Source organism: Gymnoscopelus microlampas (assembly GCF_963454915.1).
Source record: "Gymnoscopelus microlampas genome assembly, chromosome: 10".
Taxonomy (NCBI): Eukaryota; Metazoa; Chordata; class Actinopteri; order Myctophiformes; family Myctophidae; genus Gymnoscopelus; species Gymnoscopelus microlampas.
The window spans coordinates 9,466,463-9,478,674 of NC_139947.1; the positions used below are offsets into that span (position 1 = coordinate 9,466,463).

At 40.4% G+C, this 12,212-nt stretch overlaps 1 protein-coding gene across 1 annotated transcript; it reads right to left on the reverse strand.

Annotated features, from left to right (window-relative positions):
* Nucleotides 1–424: 424 nt before the first annotated feature.
* On the reverse strand, nt 425–7,998 carry rnf114 (ring finger protein 114). Its single transcript, XM_084069387.1, has 6 exons — nt 7,825–7,998; nt 5,545–5,695; nt 4,021–4,127; nt 3,243–3,357; nt 2,488–2,595; nt 425–1,005 (listed from the first exon to the last, which is right to left on the reverse strand). The coding sequence occupies exons 1-6, from the start codon at nt 7,971–7,973 to the stop codon at nt 940–942; spliced, it is 696 nt and encodes a 231-aa protein (XP_083925513.1). The 5' UTR covers nt 7,974–7,998; the 3' UTR covers nt 425–939.
* Between the last annotated feature and the right edge of the window lie 4,214 nt (nt 7,999–12,212).

A 12,212-nucleotide genomic window follows, 5' to 3' on the forward strand; every position in this document is an offset into this window, starting at 1 on the left:
AACCCTCTTATTACAACGTTATCGAGTTAACAGTAGGAATTTTAACACTTTGGATTTTTTTTTCCTTTTTTTCCTTTTTTTTGTTTGGCTATATGACACCATTCCATCAATGAATAAACAACTTAAATAAAACAAGATTTAAGTGGATAATCGACAATCTATCAACAGTACAGGCTTCATTTGGGGGGAGAGATTTGTTTTACACCAGTTAACACCATAAATCACCTAAATTAGAGAGCACATTACACCATTTTTTATTCATATTGCCCCATATTTATAGTTTAGATAATAGTCTCTATATTCATGGTTGATGTCAATTCCCTGCTAAGCGGATTACCAATGGTTAAGACCAGTGGTTCAACCTTTTCACGCCGTGACCCCCCCCCCCCCAAAATAATCATATTTGAACTGGGGACCCCCCCCCCACCCTGACAAGCACTTGGAATTGTAGGAGTTGAGGTATACAATTTAGTTTGACTCGGTTCCACAGATACATATTGTGAAAATGGCAGATCTACAAGCTCACAACGCCTTGCAACACGAGGCGTTGTGAGCTTGTAGCGGCAATCTTAACAATTGTTGTCTCTTATATTATTTGATAATTTGGCCAATGTTTGACCAGTTTTTATAGTTGATTTGATGCAGTAATGGTCTTTTTCTTTTTGAGGTATTAAATAAAAAAACTCTCAAAAGTCCTTAAATTGTCACTTTTCTGTCAACTGGGGACCCGCCCAAAATAATGTGGAGACACCCCCTGGGGGTCCCGACCCACAGGTTGAGAACCACTGGGTTATACCACTGTCTTTCCGTCTGGTGGACATATGATGATGCAGCAACACCTTCCCTTCTCACCAACATCAATCCACATGCTGTTACCCTCTTTCTCTCTCTCTCTCTCGCTCTCCTGCTCTTCTTTTTCCTTTGGCAGACTGTCGTTCTTCAGTTGTCCATGAGAGAGCGCTGCAGAGCCTCCTGGATCATCGTGTGCTCATCTGTTGAGTAATCCTGTAGACGAGATGGCATCGGTAAGATATGCACCTTGCGATTCTACTGAGCTTTATTCCAATATGTTTATTGTATTACGTATTACCGATTAATTGAGTACAATGGACCACAATGGAAACAAGCCCCCTGGGGCTTTTTGTGTCATCCTTTTAGCATAACCTTTGACTGTGCTACCGGTACTGTTAATTAAGCAATATTACACGAGAGGGTGTGCTTTATTGGCACGCCAGTGATGCGGTCAGGAACGAGGCGCCGCCGAGTTCCGCGAGCATCACTGAAGTGCCAATAATGTAGGTAAAGCACACCTCCAGTGTAATATTGCGATTATACAACAGTTACCAACAAAACACATCCACATGTATTCATATTGTGGGGCAATTCATAACAAAAATGTTTCGCTATTATCCGTTTCCCTGTAAAGAGAAGAGTTTATTTGACGTAGACATTAAATAGTCCCTGTAGCAGCGCTTTGAGGCACCGTCTCGTCAACACAGCTGATTCCAGTAGGCCATATGCTCCGTCGTACGACCGTGTCACGTGGCCAAAATAACTGATCTACAATGTGACAAAGCCTCGCGATGGCGCCACGTTGTGAACTTGTAGATCGGCTATTTTCGCCGTGCGATACCTTCGTACGGTAAAGTATAACATACACTGGACTGTTAACTAAATGGGAGTAATTTTACTCCACCAAATGATTCAAAATTAACAACATAGTCCATTTTGCATAGCTGTTTGTTCTCCGGTGGCGGCGGTGGGTCAGGCTACCTACTGGCACAGCACAGCTTTCTTTTTGGTAATATCTGACGTTTATATTGACAAAAACCTAGCCAGTTTTTCTCCCAAATGGGCCGCCGTAGTGTTTACAAGCTGACTTGGATGAAATCACGGGTGAAATCTCGTCTTGCGAGGCTTCCTGAGGGGCGCATCTACAGTAGCACAAACACTGTGGCTAGGTTTCTGTCAATATGAACGTCAGATATGAACAAAATCATGTATATAAAATTGCGATAAAAATACGCGATCTAGCGCACAGACTGTCCGCTCAGGTTTTTAGCTACAGACTCGGGATGGAGTTATGAAAATGTTCTACTGTACCACTCGTCCTAGGATATAATAAGATCATACTGTATAAAGGTAAGGAAAAGGCTAGTCCGAAATTGTCCTTTAAGTGGTTGTTGTTTCCCTCTCCTAATGGAAAGAGAAAACTGAAACAAACTACAATAAAGATGGCGGTGCGTCTAGTGTCCGATCCGGTCCGTTTCAAATAACTTGTGTTCTACCCGGTAACAGGGTCTACAATTCTCGATGGAAGAGTAGAGACACCATTTCAAACCACTGTAGATGTACTAGTTAGATTGTATACAACTAATACAGCCTGACCACATACATAAATTAAGGTTTTATTCATTAAAACAAGCCCCGGCTTGTAGATTTGAAATTACACTCCGAACAAAGAACTGTAAGTGTCCTTTTACTTACGACAAAGGTGTCATAGGAAAAGGTGTGTCTAATCTTCAGATGTTGAAAGAAGTCTGCACTCCTGTAGTTAGGGTCTCCCCAAGGCATAGAGGCACAGATAGGACACACCTGGGAAGATACACAAAACATGAGTAATAAAGCAACTTTGGAACCATTAAACCACTTAAAGGGCAAGACTAGAGGTTTGGGTTCTGTAGTTACCTTGCCATGATGTAACTCAAGGTGGACAAGAACAAAAAAATCCATTTATTAATCCATTGATTAGAAATTGATAATTCAAAATATGCTCCTCATCGACTTACATTGTATGCTGAAACAGCTCTCAAATTCACATAAACAAACGCAAACAAAGTTGATTCAGATAATATAGGACATCACCAAACCCAGTACGTTTTTTTTATTTTTATAAAAATGTTAACTTCCCGTTGATTTTGCTATTTTTTTTTGGAAGAAAACCTGGACTGGATCAGCTGATCCAGATCTTCAAATAGTAAAATCAACAGGAAGTTAACATTGATACTCTATATTGTCTGAATCAACTTTGTTTATTTACGAGCGAAAATAGTGACTTTGAGAGCTGTTTCGCCGTACAATTTCTAATCAATGGAGCAATTTTTGATTTATTGTCCACCTTTGGAGTTACACCATGGCAAGGTAACTACACAACCCAAACCTCTACCAAAGTAGTCTTGCCCTTTAAATCAATGCTTGCTACTATTTGTTTTGGCCCCCGAGAACATTATTATTATTTTTACCACTTGGCGTGTGTCCCGAGTGTGATGGCTAGTGCAGTGCTCAACCAGGCCATCCTGGTCCAGGTTCTGGCAGGTGCAGTAGGGACAGGTGAAGGTGTAACGGTTTGGCACAGGACTGGAGAAGAGAAAATGGACACAGAGATATTGACTGCTTATTCCTAATTCTGACACGTCTGTTTGATAAGAGACAATATTTGATGTCTATTGAGCTATTATGGGAGGCTTTATATGAACTTATAATTTGTTGCTGTCGAGGCAGAAACCTCTTATCTCCATATTCTTTTGTGTATATATATAACGTTTTGTGTTTTTTCGTAAATGAATGTGCTACTTGATCATACAGCGTCACACAAAAGTATCAGATCTACAAGCTCGAAAGCGCACTGCGAAGCACCCTGTTTTGAACTTTTAGATCTATTTGTGAATTTGAATCCTGAAAAGTAAAAGTTTTGGACATGAGGTTTCCACCCGACAAATTATAATGAACAGTATTTTTTGGGGGAGAACTTTTCAATACAATGTGCTTCATAGATTAGGATCAAATCAAACACATTCATAGCCAGCAGTACCCAAGTACAAAGAGATAAGGATACAATAAAAGCGGAAGGGAGATACATAACATAGTGCTTAAACTAGGTAGCCCGACAGCTCGTTCCAAAGGCATCTCCCAATACTTCTAGAATAAAAGCACAAGTATCTCCTTCATCTACGGCCTTACAACTATAAAATAAACCTTTAATCCCCTGCTATGTTAATTTTAGATTTTTTTAAAGTTCACCTGATGATGGTTTGCTGGCTCTGTGCTGTGCTCCTCACTCCCTCCTCAATATACTCTTGATATTTTGAGCAGGCAGATGTATGGCTTCTCATCTGAGCCAGGCCCACCTAAAGAATACATCGACACAATGCATTAGGTCAGTGGTTTTCAACCAGTGGTCCGGGGACCACCAGTGGTCCTTGAGGGGGTTCCAGGTGGTCCCCAGGTAAATGATGGGGAGTTGGTAACCAAATGAACCCTTAAAGATCTTTAACTTTTGAGAGCGTAAAATGAAACCAAATACCCGTTAGTGTCCATTTATTTTCATTTTACGCTCTCAAGAGTTAAATTATTGTTAAACATCTGCATTATTTAATATAAGTCTCCACAATTAGAGAATGTAGAAGAATTGTTATTTCGATCAACGTTTGCTTGTCATGCTTGCAGCATGGAATTGTGGAGAAGATCTTATCCAACGACAGCAAAATATTCAAATTATTGTGTCTGACAGTCTAAATCAGACTGTCTAAAGGTGGTCTGTGGCTCAAATGCCGAATAAATAATTGTCCTTGATGTGAAAAAAGGTTGAAAACCACTGCATTAGGCGAATATCTATTACTGCTGTTCCAAATCTCCAGATGCATGCTGCTCGAGATAAGTGCACGCAACGATTTGTTTTTAAGTGTGTATCAACTTCACACACACTGCAGTCTGCAGCCATAAAAAAGAAAAAAGGCTCACACATGTGAGCATTTGACAGGTAGTTTGCGTCTGTTAGGAAGTTTAAAGTCTGTCTGATCTCTTGTTCATACCTACCAAAGTGCTACCACCTTTGTGTGTCTACCCTTATGTAATCTCTACAGACAGAGACTACGTCACCAGCTGCCTTAAACATGTAGTGTTGTTGTTAGTAGGAATAAACGCAGAAGCACCCAGGAGGAAGTGGACTAAGAAAGGGGAGGAGCCAAACAGAGTTCCTGTTTCTACACAAACAAGGAGGTGGTGCCCCCAGAGGCAAAAACAGAGGGGAGGAAAAACAATATTGTGTGTTTTTTTTTTCTTCACCGAATGGGTTCCCCGATTAAACCTTATGCACTTAATATGTCTAACCTCATGTACATACTGCACCAACTGGATTATGCCATGTGTATATACAGTATGTAGTTATCTGCCTATCCTTGAGATGTTTATCTTTCACTGTTTGATGTCTTTTCATTCTTGCTCTCCCTGTCCCCCCACCCTCTTATTCTTTTTTCTCTTCATGAAAACAGGAACAATGGGAGCTTGCACAAAAAGGAGACCACAAAGGGAGGTACAGTAAATGTAAATTCCCAATCGAAAGGAGGCGTCATTCACTGCTGCCGTTTTTCCTTTTTCTCCTTTGTTGACAAGTATTATTGTGTTAATTTTGTATGTTATTTTGATGAATTGAATAGGACCACAATGTCTTACTTAATGTCTTACTTTACCTCCATGCCATACATTTCTGACTATTAAAAGTATTCAATCAATCACATTTCGGCTTTATGCAGCTGTCCACTGTACCTGAGCTCCACAGCCCTTGCACGCCGCCACAGAGGAGTGGATGAGGGCCTCCAGCTCGGTAGCTTTGGCCCAGTTGGCCAATGCTGCCCTGCACACGGCACACACTGGTTTCTGGGGACGCAGACACTCTTGAAGACAACTCTGACAGAACCTACAAATAGAAGGGCGAGGCCATTTCGGTGACTCGAGTTTATAATAAAATGAAACTTAAACTGGGATAGGTGTGTTGCTGTTACTGACCGAGTTTATAATAAAATGAAACTGAAACTGGGATAGATGTGTTGCTGTGACTGTAGGCCCTCACTACTCAGGCTAGGATCTATATATGGCAGCCTCGGTTCAAGGTTGTGTTTTCTTGTTACATCTTGTGTACAGGTACATAAGTGTGAAACCTATTTTTGTTCGGCTTCCTTTAGACAATGCAGCTTCATAGGTCATAAGCATAAGTGGCATTCTGAGGATGGTACTATAACTTGGGAATCTGATTAATGATTAATTACTGACCATTGCGACTTTGACTTTATTTGCTGACACACAGCACAATCAGTATGATTGAAAAAACAGTCAGATTGAAAAAGGAGTGCTCATTTTCTTCGAGTTCACCTCCCACGCATGCCCCCCCCCCCCCCCCCATCAAAAAAATAAATGACGTCTCAGAGGTACCGAGACTAGGGGGGGGGGGGGGGGGGGGGCGCCTAAGCTCACTCGGCGATGCCTCTCGTGGCTCAAGTCCCCTTCAGGCAACACACGCACACACTTTTTATGTTCTTTATATTTTCCTCATCTGGCTGACTTTTCCTATCTGTTGTTGTTTTTATTGGCTTCTTGTATTTTTCTTATAATGACTGTGTAATTAGCACAGGCACAGCGATAAACGTGTTATCGTGTCACGTCCAATAGGCTCTATTAACAGCAGCCATATTATGAAGAAATTCACAGGTGTTACCAATGATAATAATGAAGGCTCTGTTCCATTCTGGTCAAACAGAGTCAGGGTGCTGATGTTGTGCATGTTGGCTCACTGGAAACAATCTGCTACACCAGTGAGTCTAAAGTTGGGGTCCAGGGACCCTCATGGGCTTCTAAATGGCCCCTTTCGGGTATGTACACTCTCAGAGTTATGGGGGTCGTGGAAACCACTGTGCTACACTAAATGGAACAGAGCCTTCATTAGTATCATTGGTAACACCTGTGAAGGAAGTGATAATATGGCTGCTGTGCATAGAGCCTCTTATCAGGTAGATAAGCTTCTGTCCCCACTGGCAGAACCAAAACAATGCCGAAAGGCTTCTTCATCACAACCAAACCATTTCCTGAAACTCTCAATGGAAAGTCCCATCGCGGAAGAGCGCAGGGACTTGTAGTCCTTTCACGTGTTTACATGCTATAAAGCGGCGGAGCGTCAAACTACAACTCCCAAGTAAGGCCTCGCTCTTTGATGTAAACAAAACTGAAACTGATTTGTGTGTGAGAGAGGCTTAACGTCGAATTGTTTTTGTACAATCTTACAAAAAAGCGTTTGCAGAAGTGTTATCGTATAAAAACACATAGGGCCTCCGCGCGGCCAACGGCCCCCATGACACACTTATAAGCGATGGGGTTATTATAGTTTTTTTTAATCGCATTCGTAGCATTGCATCGTCTCCTTAACGCCATGTTACTTTCAAGTCATTACCCGCACACAACCGGTAGCGCAGCCTCTCGTCTGTATTAAAAATACAACACACTATTTCGCTACTCACCAAAACAGAGACGGTTTAAAGATGTTGAAAGCCTACTTTCCCTAGTGGGAACACTCTGAGACCCCCACCTCACGTCTAAAATACACCTTTGGCCATGAAAATAAAATATTTCTCCGATGGAAAAACGTTTTAGTTGCTCCACTGCGCCCCCTACATATCTTGTCAATAAAACGATGGCATTTACCGGATCTGTAGGGGGCGCAGCGGAGCAACTAAAAATGTTCGATACGGTGATACTATTTTCTTTTCTGGCTAAAAGGTGTATTTTAGACGTGAGGTGGGGGTCTCAGAGTGTTCCCACTAGAGAAAGTAGGCTTTCAACGTCTTAAAACCATCTTTGTTTTGGTGAGTAGCGAAAGAGTATTTCGTATGTTTTACTACAGACGAGAGGCTGCGCTACCGGGGACGTGCGGGCAACGGCTTGAAGGTAACACAGCGTTAAAGGAGAACTCCTTCTTAACGCTATAGAGTAGACCAGAGCTACTTGGTTGGTTAGATGTGTGGTTTTAAAGATATAAAAAGGACAAGAAGAACTCACGTATGTCCGCATTGTGTCGTTACGGGAGAGTCGAATATCTCCAGGCAAACGGGACAAACGAACTCCGTCACGTCCCCCCTGCTCCCTCCGCCTCCGGAGACACTTCTCTTCTGCTGGGCAGAGCTGAAGCCTCCTCCGAGCATCGCCATTTCTACTGTTCTTTATCAACAAGAAGAGAGACTCTGGTCAAACCACCACACTCAATGTTGCCAGGTTTCTGCGAGAGAAATAAGCAACCATGGTCTATGAAAACAAGCCCAAAAGAAGCTACTTTTTTGGTTGGTTGATTGATTGATTGATTGATTGATTGAATGCTTTATTAACAGTTTGCAAAACATAGCTGCAGTGGTACAGATTTATACAAAAGGTGCTAAAAGGATAACACAAAAAGCCCAACGAGCTTATTTCCATTGTGGTCCTGCGCATTCAATTCATCGAGACAATAATAAACAATAATATGCTAAACATCCTATATTACTTGTAAATAAATAAAAAATATGTACAGTAAACAGTTGGGGGGGGGGGGGGGGGGGGGTAATTGACTATAGGCCACATCAGGGGTGGGCAGCATTTATTTCCAGAGGGCCACACTGACTTCGATAAAATGAGTGAAGGGCCACACATTCATTGTACAATTGAGTTGAAACTTGAAACACATACTGTAAGTGCTGAATGATGTTGAAACTGCATGAATTTGGTAGACATGCCAGACTACATTAGAATAAGGTCCTTGCTTTCACAACAACAATGTTCATCAACAAAATGTTGATCTTTCTCTTTCTTTTTGTATCACTCTGGTGTACTCTGTACGAGATTACAATGAATAGATCACATGAAACAATCCACGTCAATGCCGTATCTTATCTTATCTGATATGAACCTCTCCATAGGTCACTGATAAAACACATTGCATTCACATCGCATTCATTATATGATGAACTCACAGCAGACTGTTTCACTGTTACATTGTAAACATAAAACATTTGAGTACATACGGATGGAGGAATGCAGGTATGTACTCAAATGGCAAATATGAATTAATATTAATTGGAGTTTAATTAATTTGTCTCAAAACCCGTAACATATGGCAGCCTTTTAAAATGTAGATATTTTGAAATTTTTTTGGGGGGGGGGGGCAGTTTTTTTTTTTTATGACTTGGCGGGCCGGATTGAGATGGTCAAAGGGCCGGGTCCGGCCCCCGGGCCGTATGTTGCCCATGTGTGGGCCACATGAACACTTTGAACGTATATATCAGCTATTTGAATCTAAATAGCTGATCTACAAGCTCACAATGTGTCAATGCGACACGTTGTGAGCTTGTAGATTGGCTATTTTCAAAGAAAGATCTTGAAAAATAATGTTTTTGAAACATTTTAAATGCACATATCTTGTATGGGGGTCCCTAGCACAAAATATTTTCAGAGCTGTGGCCAAGTAGGCCTACATAATTGGAGGGGTTTCCTTGACATGAAAAAGTTTGAGAACCACTGATTTAAACAACATTTAGGAAAGTAGCCCAAATAAGCAACTGCACTTTAGAAACAATTAACCTCCCAAAAATCTAAACCAGCAAACTAAAAAAAGTCACTTATAATAAGCAGACTTGGCAACACTAACCACAGTCCTGGCCGTGACGTCACTGACTGTTTTATCACCCCCCCCCGCCTGTCACTGTCACTGTTTTTTATTTTTATTTATTTATGTATTCGTGTATTTATTTGCATTGATATATTTTTATTTTTTATTTTGTATCACTTTGTAATGTATTTTTATGTTTTTCTCCCGACCTTTTTTGAATAGAGACACACGGGGACTACAAATGTCACGCCCACTTTTTAGACAGCGCCGCCACTCGAGGTCCGTTAGAACGATGAACTGCAGCTCTCAATGCAATCTCTATGAGAGGCATTGTAAAATACCGTAATTTTACTGGTTAACTAACTACTGAGGCTGTAGCGATTTTTTTGTGTTCTAATAAACTGTCCCATTTGTTTAATTTATCCTTTTTAATGTCCTATATCTGTCATCTCGATATACTACCCACAATACTATAATATACTCCATCAGTGTGTCAAAAGTTCTAGCAACTGAAATCTAAAGTTTAAGTGGTCGCATTATCGCATGGTTAATCTCTCAAATAGTAAAAAACAGCAGAGGGCACTGTTTTTCCTTTTTCATTTGGCGATGGGTTCCCAGATTGTCGCATGGTTAATCTCTCAAGAACAGATTCTGCTCTCCGCTTGAATCTGTCGGGGGGGTTCGTCATATCGCGTACGCACTGGCCTACAAGTGGGTGTGCCTTCAGATCAGGAAGCAGGCCGCGCTTTACCCAATCAAATGTAGTGGGCGGTATTTACGTGTGTACCGATCCTTCCCCACTAGAAACAAACCTAAAATAATTTAACAATAGCGTCCTCGGAGCAGACAAAACCACGGAAAGATATTCACATTTTAACTTGCTCTTTCATCATAGAAACAAGTGGGCTTATAAGCAAAACGATCCATGTTCTCTGGGAGAAGTGGTGTTAGTGTTCCGTGTAGAAATATTATTAGGTGGAATGAAAACATAGTCGCACCACCGGAAGTGAAAGGCTGAAGGCAGACCAAAACCCTGGTTTCCTTGCGCACGTGTACTCCATTTTGCTCCCCCCAGAGCTAAGTAAAATAGTAAAAAACAGCAGAGGCCGCTGTTTTTCCTTTTTTATTTGGCGATGGGTTCCCAGATTGTCGCATGGTAGGCTATATACGTCACGGACGCATCCCTTGAGGTTTTCAATACCCAGATACTTTTGTGTCTCTCATGTATCATTTTTATAGGCTATTTATTTTGGACAATTATCCAAACAGCACCTTGCAAGACTATTTGTATATTAATACTATCCTGGAGAATTCACTAAGTAGTTGAAAATGTCAGGATATGTCACTCCTCCATTTAGTTGGGTTATTTCCCCAAAAATTACATTCAGGCAAGTTAAGACAACAGCAGTAAACCCACACGTTTTAATTTTTCATGTACCGTCAGAGCTCCACAGTAGTTAGAAAATTAATATAAGCCTATGAGATGTTCAAAATATAGACATGAACAAAGTCAGTCAGGATTTGGATGAGAATTAAAAGTCGGCGCTCGGTGCTCGTAAAAACAGTGATGTCACTGAAATGCGACTACTTGTCTGTCTGCCGTCTCCCCTCTGCTGTGTTAACATTATGGGTAACCCATTAAAATGGCAAATTAAATGTGAAACACATCAACTATTAAGAAAACAAGAAGATATGTTGACAAAGACACTCCATACATTTTGAAACACATTTTTTATTCAAATCAATATCGTCTCCACTTAGCGTAGGATCATTTTAAAAGTAGGCTAACCTACTACGCTAACCTATGACCTCTACACACTCTCATATCCTCATAGGGAATGTATTGGCAGCTGCAGTTCATCGTTCTCAAATAGCGGACCTCGAGTAGCGGCGCTGTCTCAAAAGTGGGCATGAAATTTGTAGTTCCCGTGTGTCTCTATACATCAGGACGCAGGGCGGAGTTTGGGTTTCTCTCGCCAAAAAGAACAGATAAGCTAACAACACTGTTCTTTTTTGCCGAGCGACACCGACGTACTACTCTAGTAGGCGTTTAGGCTCTGATCATTTGTTGGATCATAATACATGAGTGTGCTGTGATCGTAATGCTATTTTGTCAGTGGTGTAAAGTAACTAAGCACATTTACTCTTTACTAAGTACTGTACTTAAGTACAATTTTGAAGTTTTTTTACTTTACTTGAGTATTTCCAATTTTCAGTACTTTTACTTCTACTCCACTGCATCTCAGAGGAAAATATTGTATTTTTTACTCCACTACAATTATTTGAAAACTTTAGTTTAGTTACTTTTTTTGATGGAGGGAAAAAATGCAAAATAAATATTGATATATATATATATTTTTTTTTCAATTTAGGCTCAAAGTTACATTTAATATTTCTACAGGCAAATTAACCTTATTTTGACTGCGTAGTTACATTCTGTTTGAAATAGAGATTGTTACAGTAGGCTACACATGCTGTTTCAAGATGATAGATTATTATCTGCCCTCCCTGTCCATCCATCTTATAATAATAATAAAAATACAAATATAATAATAATAATACTACAACAATACAATGCAGTTAAAACTAAGTTATGTACAGTAAAATAAAACAGACACTTAAATGTTAGAAAACGACGAATAGTGGAAACAACAACAACAACGTTTGTTTTAGGTACATAAAAAAAAACATAGGTACATACTGTTACATTTGTGTAGAGAACATTGACATAGATCCAGTTCCAAATGATATGGCATAGAAAGGCATTTCATTGAATTCATTTAATTTAATATTTAATACAAAATAATCG